The sequence below is a fragment of the Lampetra planeri genome, chromosome 13 (genome assembly GCF_965212315.1).
Source record: "Lampetra planeri chromosome 13, kcLamPlan1.2.h2, whole genome shotgun sequence".
NCBI lineage: Eukaryota > Metazoa > Chordata > Hyperoartia > Petromyzontiformes > Petromyzontidae > Lampetra > Lampetra planeri.
Genome location: NC_136119.1, coordinates 3,221,775 through 3,234,201, shown reverse-complemented (window position 1 = coordinate 3,234,201; position 12,427 = coordinate 3,221,775). Strand labels below are relative to the sequence as shown.

Here is a 12,427-nt window from a genome sequence, read left to right as displayed (position 1 = left end):
ATATGGCTCAGAATACAAACGGACAATGTACAGAATGACACAGAAAATAGTATATTTTTCTTAAAATACATACACAGGTGCTAAAATGGAAACAGACATTTAGTGTTGAAAAGACCAGTATGATATGTATTTTCCATCGTTGAAAAAGGAAACAACGGTATTCATTCAAAGGTGTTTTAGTTTGTATCCCTTTCATAGCCAATGTGAAAGGATGATTGTAAATGTTCATTATCTCGTCGGCTCTTTGATGGGCCACTGTCCAGTAAACACGACGCCTCTGCGTGTGCACATTACAGGCGTCTGCAACTGAATACGCAACCAGCACACATCTCCCAACGGAGGTGATCCCAGGAGAAGATCCTGTCACACGACTCACACGGAGCCATGGGCAGCATGACGGATCGACTCCTGTAATGGTGATCCGACAGTCAACAGTGTCACCAGTCTATACGACTGCCAAGTGATTTTTTCGGTTGCCCTGCATGGCTCTCCGATGTGTGTTTTCGGCTTGCTCCTGCGCATCTTTCGGGTGCGATGTCCGGCATTTCGCTTCGCATCCCAGCAGGAGCTTCTTCGGGAACTTCACGTCCCGAAGAACGTCGGACGTCATGCCGAACAATACACGGTGTCATAAATAAATGCGTATTTTCTATTCAGGACACAGTCCCTTTAAAATAGCTACATATAACCAAACCATATCATATGATCGCGGTCATTTTCCGAGAACATTATCATCCCTTTGTTTGAATGCACGTACGTGTTCACGAAATACCCGTGCGTGATTGCGGCCTCTGTGACCAAACTTCCCGAAATGTGCCAGATCTCGTCACATCTCAGAAGCTAAGCAGGGTTTGAGCCTGGATAGTGCTTGGATGGGCAACCACCATGAATAAAACACAGGTTATAGATGATCGACAGGCCATGATGTGGGCAGCAGAGGAGTGCAATGCAACACAATTAATGTTTGCACTTCATAATGCTCCCCTCATTATTCCAAAACGTCACCAGCTAGACTGACCGGCGTGGTGAAGTATGGTCAAATTACCCCTACAGATCTGCAGAGCTTGGGGAAGGTCCTCATCCAGCGGTACATGGTTGTGGTTGTGGCTGTTACTGTGGTTCTAATAGTGGTAGTGGGTACAGAGGCCTTGGGACCTAATACCACCCAACCAAGTGTTGGTTTCTCTGTGCAGTGTTCACACTGAAGAACAAGCCAGGGGCCTGCTATCGAGTAAAGTATGTCCAGCTTGCTGCCACAAAGACAAAGATCCCTCATATAGCCTTAACAGACTGTAGAAGCAAGTTCTGTTAAGCGAGTACCTTTGAAGGTCGCCATGGCACATGAGGGGGTAGGTGGCCAGCACCATGCTCGGCTGCTTTTATCTCCCTCATGGAAATGTTTGCACACCACACCAGGTACTCATTTGAGGCTGAGTCAACCTAGGGGACGTCCAGGACCGGTTGAGATAATTGCCACTCCTGGTGGCCATGAGGAGGAATCGAATCCTGATCGCCAGGTTTGTAACGCAGCACGCTAACCGCTGCACTACCGCTCCCCACACAGACACTCACAGGCACTCCACAGTACTGATACGGTAGGTGAGATCGTGAAACTGCATGTAAATGTAACCAGAATATTGCATTATATTTTTGTACAAAAATGTTGCAATCACATCCGAATCATATTTCAGTATTCATAAATATATATTATACACAATGCAATCTTTAATATAAAAGTTTTGCATTACTCATCATATTCATACTCGTGTATTATATAGTAAGGAGTGTAAGTGTATGTGTGTATAAAATAAATCGTGATGAAATTCTGTTTCCATCAGCCCTCATTGCGCAAAGGTCTCTTCACCTCAGTGTGAGTGTTGCACGCACTTAAAAATAAATAACTGTGGCACCTCACGCCAAATGAGATGGAAAGATTATGATTTAGTCTAATGGAAAAAGCACGGGTTTGCACGAATTCCCGACGTTTTACCAGGTAAGGCTCACTGAGCTATGTAGATCTTTTTCAGAAGCGACCTGGCCACAAATGATAGCTCAACGAAGTGGCTTATGTGGAAATATACAGCATACAAATCCGCCACCATCCGACACAGCCAACTAGTAAGGGTTGTCTCGAATTGGTATGTAAAGAGAACATGCCAATTCGTCACTAGTACAGCACACTGGTGTGTTGGAGAGCCAAGCCACAACATTTACAATCTGAGTACGACGTTTCGCCATTAATTACAACTAGCTTCATCAGGCGACAGCCAGATTTGTGGAGAAGTCAACCTGTTTCGTTCCTTATATAGAGGTAACCACGCTTCTGCGCTCTTGATCCACGTGGGGGGGGGATTACTGAGGCAACGTACATTATGTATTATGCGAGCCCTTTGAAGGGAGTTCATATCTCGCCACACACACACATACACTGCTATGCAAACGCAGCAACCATGATTAATTCACTGATACAAGAACACCATCGACGCACGAGTTGATTTGCTAAATACATTCACGAGTATGTCATCAACACCTTTAAAATGGCCATGTGGTATATACCGCAGTAATAAGGGGTTCCCCCCCCCCCCCCCCATAACTGTGAAACATGAATCATCACTGATTTATCTATAAGTTATATCACAAATAAAAGTTGGAATTTTTGTAATAATATGTTTAACTTACAGTGCATAGTCCAACAACTCTCAGCCACCGTTCTGTTTCTGCTTTAGATCAATGAGAAGATGAAGAAACGGATTTTTTTTCCTCTCGGTGAATTAAAAAATACCCGTAACAGTCATAACCTTGACAAAAACATTTATTAAAAAAAAATTTCACTTGACGATTTTAATGTACATGTTACTCTTGGCAGGAAAAATAACCCCTACTTTTTTGTACTTATATAATACTTATAAAATACGAATAACTTTTACGTAATTTCCTTGTACAACACAGAGATGTGACTTGTGTTCGGGCTCCACAACCGTGAAACTCTGCCCGATGGCGTCAAACGTTTTGCCCACAGAGGCTACTTTTACATCAAGGCTAAAGGCCTATTTTTGTAATGTAAGCCTTCTGATTTCATGTTGGCATCTCATGATTATTTAACTCTTTTACTATTTTTTCCTTCTCTTTGCTTGTTTTTTTAATAATTACTTTATGAGTGTTTTACAACTTTTGTCTTTGTAAATGTTTTGCTTGATCCCAACTTGTGTTAAGTGTCTCGGACCCTGTGGTATGAAAGGCCCTCTAGAAATGCAGATTATTCTTATTATACACAGACATTTTACAGCCATATGCTGGGGTTGTGTATTGTAACGTTCATTCATAACTGTAATTGTCCACCTAGTTATCTTTCTTATGGTCTCTGACCTCATTAAATACATTTTATTACAGAGTAAATTACATGTGAAAGCTTCACTGAGTATAAAGACTCTTTTTATCTGGAAGGTCCTACATTAACATTTTTGTCAAAATCCTTTTTGAAGGGATGGGTGGGGGTTTATAACATTTTGGTGGAAAAAAACTGTTCACCCGAAGAAAATCCTCCATGAATATGAGGTAATAACACTTAAAGTTCAGTGCAGATGGGCTCATTGAGCAGCTGGTTGTGCTGCCATACCCTGGCCACCTAGTTGCCCAGAAGGGTTGGAAGCTTCACACAATCCGGATGCGATTCACCAACCCTTGCGTCCAGAGCTCTGAATGTTCCACGGCTTCACAACTAGAAATGCCATTAAAACCTCTATACACACAGAAACAACATACACATTGCATAGGATTTCTCTACAAGGACAAATTGGTTTAACCTCGACTCCGAGACCTTTACAAATTACAGTGAATAGCTCTCCGAGTTCCCGAAGAAGCTCCCAACATGCCAGGCGGAATGTTGAGTATCACGATGTATGTACGGTGAACTTCATTTGCACCATATGTAGCCAATTGGTTTTTTACCCTTTTATCTGGCAACAAAACTGACACCTTTTTACAAGGAGTCATGTTTGCATAGACCGCAATACCTGCAGTCATAATACAAACAAAATACATAACTCTGATAATGTGCACTGTCCTTGAAGTTGATTGGTCCACACCCGAGACAGCTTTCCTTAGAGCCTAGTCTCACATGGGTTGGACCAGATGACACCAAAAGGCGCACAACTCAAAGACAATGCACCATCAGAGTATGAGAGCTCGGGGCAAGCACTGGCAAATGAGGTTCCCATAGCGTATGTAGCCAACCGTGCTAATCGGAGGTGCGGGGAAAGAACTAAATTAACTACACTCAGTAGAACCAGAAAATACATTGGCAAGCTGTACTGAACAACTGCGAAAAAGCCTCTGCAATAAATTACCATGACTCTTATCTGGTTTAGCAGCCCAACACTTATAGAATGCCTCAAAATTATTGTTATATCCTGAACATAAACTATGACTACATCTGGCATTATTAGTTTTAACCCTGATGTCACATACACGTGGAACAATTTACATAACTGCTTTACAACATACACAAGTCATCCTTCATGGTTAGTTTTAAATGGACTATTGGACTCGATCATTGGATTATATGAATGTGAGTGTGTGGAGTTATATAGTACTGCATTTTTAAATATCTAAGTTTTATTTTATATCGCATTTTTATTTAAAAATTTACGTAAACCTTCACATGCATCAAGTCCAGTGTGGTGGACTGCTATGATAATATTTGTGATTGCTATGAAGTTGTACGAGACAATTGGAAACATTTGGACGGTTACTTCAATTCTCAAACCACATTAAACCATTGTTTTGTGGTTTTGATTTTCAGAATTGACACATGAGAGGGTTAATCTGTTTAACACGTAGGCTTTCGCGACCAATATCATCCATAAGAGGTTTTTTTGGGTTAGATTGCGTAAATGTGTCGTTAAAACCCGCCACCACCCGACACAGCCGACTAGTAAGGGTTGTCACGTAAACAGAACATGCCAAATCGTCACTAGTACAGCACACCGGTGTGTTTGAGAGCCAAGCCACAACATTTATAATTCAAGTACGACGTTTCGCCAGTAATTACAACTAGCTTCATCAGGCGACAATATTCCTGGAGAAGTCTAACTGTTTCGTTCCTTATATAGAGGCGTAGATGTGGTGTAACCACGCTTCTGCGCTCTTGCACAAAGTGGGGAGGGGGATTACTGAGTCAACGTACATGATGCATGTTCATTATGCGAACCCTTTGATCTCGCCCTTCCTGTCTATTGTGTTTATTAAAATAGCCGTACCAACGGTAATCCCTATTGAAGTATGGTGCCTTTCATAGGCATGCATTTAAATAATGTATTATTTGATGATTCGCTTCCACGCAGCACTAAGTCAGTAGCTATCCGAACGGTAAAACAAAACATAAATTTCGATTGATTATCTAATTAGTCTTGGGCAGTAGTAGCTAGGGAGAGAACTTCACCATTATCAAAATCAATTGAGTGTCTTATTGGCACGCGTGTTCTGCTACTGCTGACAGTTATATTTGGGAGAATTTAATATTTCTCTGATGTTATTTTAGTCTCGTGCTGATCATTCGTCCTGTTTGCCCAACATTGCATTTTCCACACGTGCAGTTAATCCTGTACACACCTTCTGTTGATACCTTCGGTAATACATCTTTTGTACCAGATATTAAATTCTGTAATTGTTGGTATTCTGTTGGTATTCCTGTAAATGACTTTATCATTTACTCTATTTATGATCCGGTACTTTGTAACCCAGATCATTTATCTTTTAACAAGACATCCCTTTGTCTCAATGTGCTTCCACCAAGGTTAAAATAAAGATCGTCTAACAACAATAACAATTCACCACCAGCAAAAGATACATTTTACACCAGTTATTGTTTTTTTTTTAATATGCATTCATATGTTTGAATAAATGTACAATCCTTTCTCGATCCACTGCTAGATCTGGATGAAAGTCTCCCTACGCCATGGGGTTTGTTTGGACATAATTCACCGCACTGCTCATGCACATTGTGGGTTGGTGAAGTGGGGTAAACCCAGGACTTGTTCATATATTGCTAACGACTGGTGTTAGCCGTGGTTGGGAATCAAATTCGCATCGCTGGGTTCATGGCGCAATGCACTGACCACGTCACCTCTGATTCAGCCTCTATTATTAAAATGAAGTTGTGCTCATTCGACCAAGAATAGTTTGCAACATCCAGTGGATGAAAAAATAACCATATAATTACACCTAACAAAATGCAAATGTATATCCTTCACAATTCTAAAATACAGGGTTTTCAAAATACCGGGCTAATTCAAAGGTGTAGCCATTTCCCTAATAAAACCCCATGTATTTCCATGAAGACCAATTTAACCCAATTGCAGCATGTCAAGTTATTTGTATTGCTTGTATTCTTTCAAAGATACTATTTTAAAAACAAATTTAAAGAAACGTAAAAATGTTAACACCGAAACCACAACAACAGTTCAGATTCCACAATAAGCTGCCGTGTAGCGAATGTAATAAAGTTGGACTGCCCGGCAAAGTGTCATTCTTGAGACGGCGGGGAGACGCGGCTTCGTGAGTCACAGAAAAACTCAACACATTCGTCAGTAACACTCTGCCTTGAAGGGAAATGATATAACATGCGACATTTCGGGAAACTAAACCTCTTACGCAGCAACGCGCACCACTACCAAATCAGTGTCACCAAATCATTAGTTTTACAACGCAGGCAAGCATCGCTCTCCGCATTGTTTCACGTTGTGGCACTTTCGTGCGTGCGACTTTCACGTATTCCTCCATTAATATGGATCACTCCCCTCAAAAAACCCCGTTACGGTATATGAGGTGCACGGCATATCCGCCCACGTTATTTCCACAATGAACCGTTTGTAAAATCGAAAGCACAATTGTACAGGTCCTTACAAATATAGTAATACACATACCCTTCTAGCTATAAAGTCGCACGAGACATTTGCGTTTCAACCAAAACAAATCGAGTTCCGTCCACTTAGGTATTCCTAGGAACAAGGAAAAAGAATTTACACCATTGGAACCTCATTTGCCAGTAAAAAATATGATAATTGTTTTTTTTTGTCCGCCTTTTGGCGTCATCTGGTCCAATCCATGTGAGACTAGGCTCTAAGGAAAGCTGTCTCGGGTGTGGACCAATCAACTTCAAGGACAGTGCACATTATCAGAGTTATGTTTTTTGTTTGCATTATGACTGCAGGTATAGTGGTCTATGCAAACATGACTCCTTGTAAAAAAGGTGTCAGTTTTGTTGCCAGATAGAAGGGTAAAAAAACAATTATCAAGAAAAAAGAACATCAGCAGAACTGTACTATCTGCAAATATAAAGAAATGAATCTCACCTGACTTATGTATGGGACCTCCCAGATCAATACAGTTACCATCCAGAAGCATTTGTATTGCAAGCGTTCGATGAACCCCATCGCGACCACCGAGTTAAACGCATTTTCAGATTTTTTTTAAAAAAATATCCCGGAGCGCCACGCTGACACTTTCACGGCCACCTTCGTGTCTCTCACCTGGCCCAAGTAAGTGAGTCCGTGTCGCTCAGCCAACTCCACGGCTGCCTTGGAGCCACCGCGCACCTGTGCAGCCCAGGTGTTGGTGAACTCAGCTGGGCCCGCTGCAGCATCCCGTCCCGTGGCGCAGAACAGCAGCAACAGCAGCAGGAGCATCAACGACATATCCCTGAGAACCATCGGAATGCCGGTTCGATACCAAGCCCAGGTTACGCCACCCCAGTGCGCTTGTTGCCGTCGTTAGTTGGATTGCCGCAAGTGCTCTCGCTGATCTCAGGTGTACAACAACAAAACAACGAAGGCTTTGGTTGCTGTGGATGCGTCTTCTCTTGTGTTGTCTCTTGTTCTCGCCTCCGCCCCCACCTGTAACTTCTCACCGCCCCGTCTAACACGCTGCAAACTTCTGCTTCCGAGTGACCTGTGGCGGCGGCGACGACGGGGACATCGTCGTAGCTGTTGCGGACAGCGGCGGAGCCACGGGTTTACAACGAAACACACAGCACAACTAGCCGGGCGCTTCTTGCCAAGCGAGCAAAGTTTGGTCTCTCGCTCAGCGAGCGGAGCGAGTGGGTGAATGTTGCGAGGTGTGGAGGCGGTGGGAGGCGCGTATAGGGGAGGGGATGAATGCAGGGAGGGTCGGTTGGAGGGGAGGGACGGATGAGTCCGAGAGGAAGTTATACCGTACAAATATTTGCCTCTGTCTCTGTCCGTCTGTCTCTATCTATCTCCGTTCATATCTTGCGCGATACTAACTTTCACATGAGTGCATTCCCTCGTACAGTCATGTGTTGGGGTTTTTTTTCCCCTCTCCTTCCCACCACCAAAAGGACATGCCATTCATCCAGGGAAACACACAGCGGCCAGCCTCGGAGTGGACACGCAGATGGAATTTGAGACGGAATTGGAGACTGCTCTTGCCTATTTGCGTAGAGCCGGGGACGAAGGTGCGGGGGTTGGTTTGGGACCCAGGTCTCCGTGTATGACTGTATACGTCTGTTACGGCTGTGCGCGGGTGGTCTTTGTATAGGTTGCATACCTGTCAACCCCTTATCAGTTGCCCTACCTTATTACAGACCAATTCAGACCTTATTGCTCCTTATAAATCTCAACGTCCACCCTACAAAGGGGCCGTCCTTAAATGACGTCACGCACCTGGGGGAGGGGGGGTCAGGCATTTGTGACGATGTGTGATGATGGGGGGGGGGGTGAGACATGTGACGTCACATCAAAATGTTCAACTTTAAATAAATATAGACAACACGTTCTACTTAATTAAATAGACTTTTTAATAAATGTTTTCTCCTACAACATCAAAGTGCAGCGCCACATTAAATACGCACTACAATGACAATAGTTTAAAGCGATTTGAAGCATGTTTTATCTTTTTGGGGGGGGGGGCAGAGCTTTGTGACGTCATATTTGAGGGGGGGGGGGGGGGGTCTGACTTTTTGTGACGCCGTGTGACGAAGCGGGGCGGGGGGTCAAAAATCGTCCAAAATCGCGTGACGTCATTTATGGACGACCCCAAAGTCCCATCACAAGGGAGAAACACAAACAAGTAGACAAAAAAAAATGTTACCCGTATTGAAACGGCTGTACCCCCTATGGACCTGAAAACTCAATTCCCCTGTGCAAGAATACGTGCAGCACTGGGCAGCGGTATCGTCGTGGTGAGCTCACGCGTGCTATGAACATCACAACAATTTGTGTTTGAGTCCCGGTCATGGCTTTTTTGTGTAGAGTTTGTTGTTGGCTACGTACGGTGCGATAGAGGTTCAACATACATACGACCAACATCGATGACGAGTGATATTTGAGTCCGCACTAAATCGCACCCCCCCCCCCCGCCCACTAGGTCGACTCAACATTAAATGAGTGGCTGTTACGGTGTGCGAAATACGAAACGCTTGGGTGGGTGGCTTGCAGCAGGACACATCACCCCCCACAAACCCCCTTCGTGTGCCGTCCGGTCTACGTGTGGGCTGTCGGAGAGGTGTTTGTCTCGACAGCATTGCGAAGTGAACACTCTTTGTGGCAGATTGTGGACGTGAGTCCCGCGTTCGCGTCACGAGACCCCCCCCCCCAACGCCAGCGAGCAAATCCCCACATTGTAGACGCGAAGCAAGCAGGCTCAGCCCGCAAAACCACCGTACCACGACGTGCATTGTTAGAGAATGGTTGCGCTGTAGCAGCAACAGCAGCAAGTTTCATAATCCGCGTTCCTTTGTCAACCCACGGCTGGGTGAAGCCTCCTCCGTCACGCTGCGTCGATCGCAAGACGCCGTTTGACCATACCTCACCGCGCTGGTCATCACGATAAATGGTGAAGTTTGGGGTTTGGTGCCCTGGACCGGTTCAGATTATCACTCGCCACTGATGTTAGATGTGGTCGGAAATTAAACTAAGGCGGCCAGGTTTACGGCCCGGTGCAAGTTACTATTAGTTTAGCTACTGTTTGACCTCAAATGTCGGCGTATAAGTACAAGGGAGTGTATCATCTTGTGCCAGACAATAAGGGAGTTGGCAAACTAGGATTTGAACGTTGAAATCAGCGTCTGTGCAGGTGCCAGGTGGATTATTAACCTCGCAAGGCTCGAGAGAGGCCTTCATCCAACAGTGGGTTGATAATGATGATAACCCATTGAGAATTGTATATTTTTCAAGGGAAATTTACTTGCTGGGTTTTAAAGTGAGAACTGAGAATGAAACCCAGGGTAGACCATGGACTTTGGTGTGGATAGTATTACGAGGAGGGTCAGTGATAGGGTGAGATATATGAATAGGGTTAGTGTAATGAATAAGAGTTGGGGATATTAATAGGACCTGTGATACGATAGTGTTCGTATCAAAAATCATGGTTTGGATGAGCGTTAGGGAGGATCGGATTTTGTTGTTGTACCGTTCTGACCCATCCCGACTGGAACATCTGTGAAAAATAGCTTTATAGCTCCACGGATTCCTTCAGTATAAATAAATATTTTGATTCTGGATTGTCATGATGAAGATCGCTTGTGTTGTGATCGAAACGTCGTTGTTTTTTGTTATTTTTGTTATTTTCTTCCAACCTATCTACGTGACTTTACCGAAAGACCCAAAGAATATAATCTAAACGCATGTTTCTAAATGTGGAGGGAACAACCGAAGGACCCGGAGAAAGAAATCCACGTGGCCACGGGAAGAACATGCAAACTCCAAATATCCACGTGTCAGAGTTGAGATTGTATGCATTGTGAAGCCAACCCCAAATGTGAAAGTGCACAACCCGTTTGTATAGGGCTCTGCAGATTATACAGACGGCGATCCATTGATAGATACCCCACGGATGTATCATAACTGTCATACTTCTCAATAGGGGATTGAATATAATAATGACAACTTGTAACGCGCGGTATTCACTCACTCGAAGAGAGAACGACTCAAAGGCGCGAGCAACCACAGACGGTGAACCGGTGCTACGCCCTCTCCCACCTGCTCTGCAGTCCTCTACATATCAAGGTGTTATCGGCAAAATGAACGAGTGTTCACACGTCGGAGGAAACCGCAGCGCTCGGTGAGAGCCCATGCGTGGTAAGGGGGCAACACTCTTTCCCGTCCAGGTGGAACAGATGGAGTCCACCACATTCGCTCTACCGCCGTCTCCTGGTGAGCCAAGGTATGGGAATCTCGACGCCGACGTGAAGGGGATTTCGCAGCTTCGGTTCGATCCATCAACCCTCGCTGCCTTCACGGTGCTGGATTACAGGCAACGTGAACAAGCCCGGCAGCGGTGGCGATAAGACATCTAGCATTGTGAAAGCGATGGATCTAAGTATATGAAAGAGGAAAGAGTTAGAATAGTACTCTTAGTTCTTTCGGTAAAGTCACGTAGGTAAAAAATGAAATTAAAATTAATAAAAATAAAACAATAAAAATCACGACGTTTCGGAGGCAACACAAGTCTCCGTCATCAGGTGGGACCGTCACAGCCAGATTTGCTGCATCAAGTGAGGGAGGGATTCAAGATGTAAGTCCCACCTGATGACGGAGACTTGTGTTGCCTCCGAAACGTCGTGATTTTTATTGTTTTATTTTTATTTATTTTAATTTCATTTTTTACCTACGTGACTTTACCGAAAGAACTAAGAGTATGAATCCTTGCAGTCACGAAAGCTTCAAATCTAGAGTTAGAATAGTATTAAGTGCGTTGATATTATTGGGAGACATGTGGAGGCTTTGATATCCAATGTCGTTTACTGCATTATTCTCGTTATTTCTAGTGGGATATCTATAAATGGATCGTGTATATTTTTTTGAAGTCAGATTTTTTTCACGACAGCGCCCTCTTGCTGCCCAAGTCTTCGTAGACCCTTGAAGATTTTGGAATAACGTTCGGTTCAATTTAGTTCCAGCGTTTATCACATCGCACGAGTGTGAAGTATGGTGAAACAAAGTCAGAGATCCCACGTATAACCTTAACAGACTCTAGGAACAATTGCAATGATCGATCATTTCGAATTCAGTTAAAATAGCAAAATCGTAAGGAATGGATGCGTAAGTAGACTAAAGAATAAACATTTTCTTTCCTGACTTAAAGCTTTCGTGACTGCAGGGATTCATACTCTTTGGGTCTGTCGGCAAAGTCACGTAGATAGAAAAATAATAAAATAATAAATTATTCTTCTAAAATAATAAATTATTATTTTTCTATGTCACTTTACCGACAGACCCAAAGAGTGTTTTCTTTCCTAATTACATAATTCAGATTTTTTTTATCATTTATTTTGTTCATGAGTTATTAAAAAATAAAAACTTTCAAACAAGTGTAGCGCTATGCATAAACGTGTGTGGGCTTTTGCAGAATATGTCGCTAGAATGGATCGAGTTCAAGTGTATTTAGTTTAACCAGGTGGTGAGAACTC

The 12,427-nt window shown here is 43.5% G+C and overlaps 1 protein-coding gene across 1 annotated transcript in view; it reads right to left on the bottom strand.

The window, feature by feature from the left end:
• The window catches only part of FURIN (furin, paired basic amino acid cleaving enzyme), a 53,802-nt gene extending 45,257 nt beyond the window's left edge, over positions 1-8,545 (bottom strand). Inside the window, exon 1 of the mRNA XM_078599878.1 lies at positions 7,530-8,545. Coding sequence (XP_078456004.1) covers positions 7,530-7,709 — 180 coding nt within the window. The 5' untranslated portion in view covers positions 7,710-8,545. The remainder of the gene's footprint in view (positions 1-7,529) is intronic.
• Positions 8,546-12,427: the final 3,882 nt, after the last annotated feature.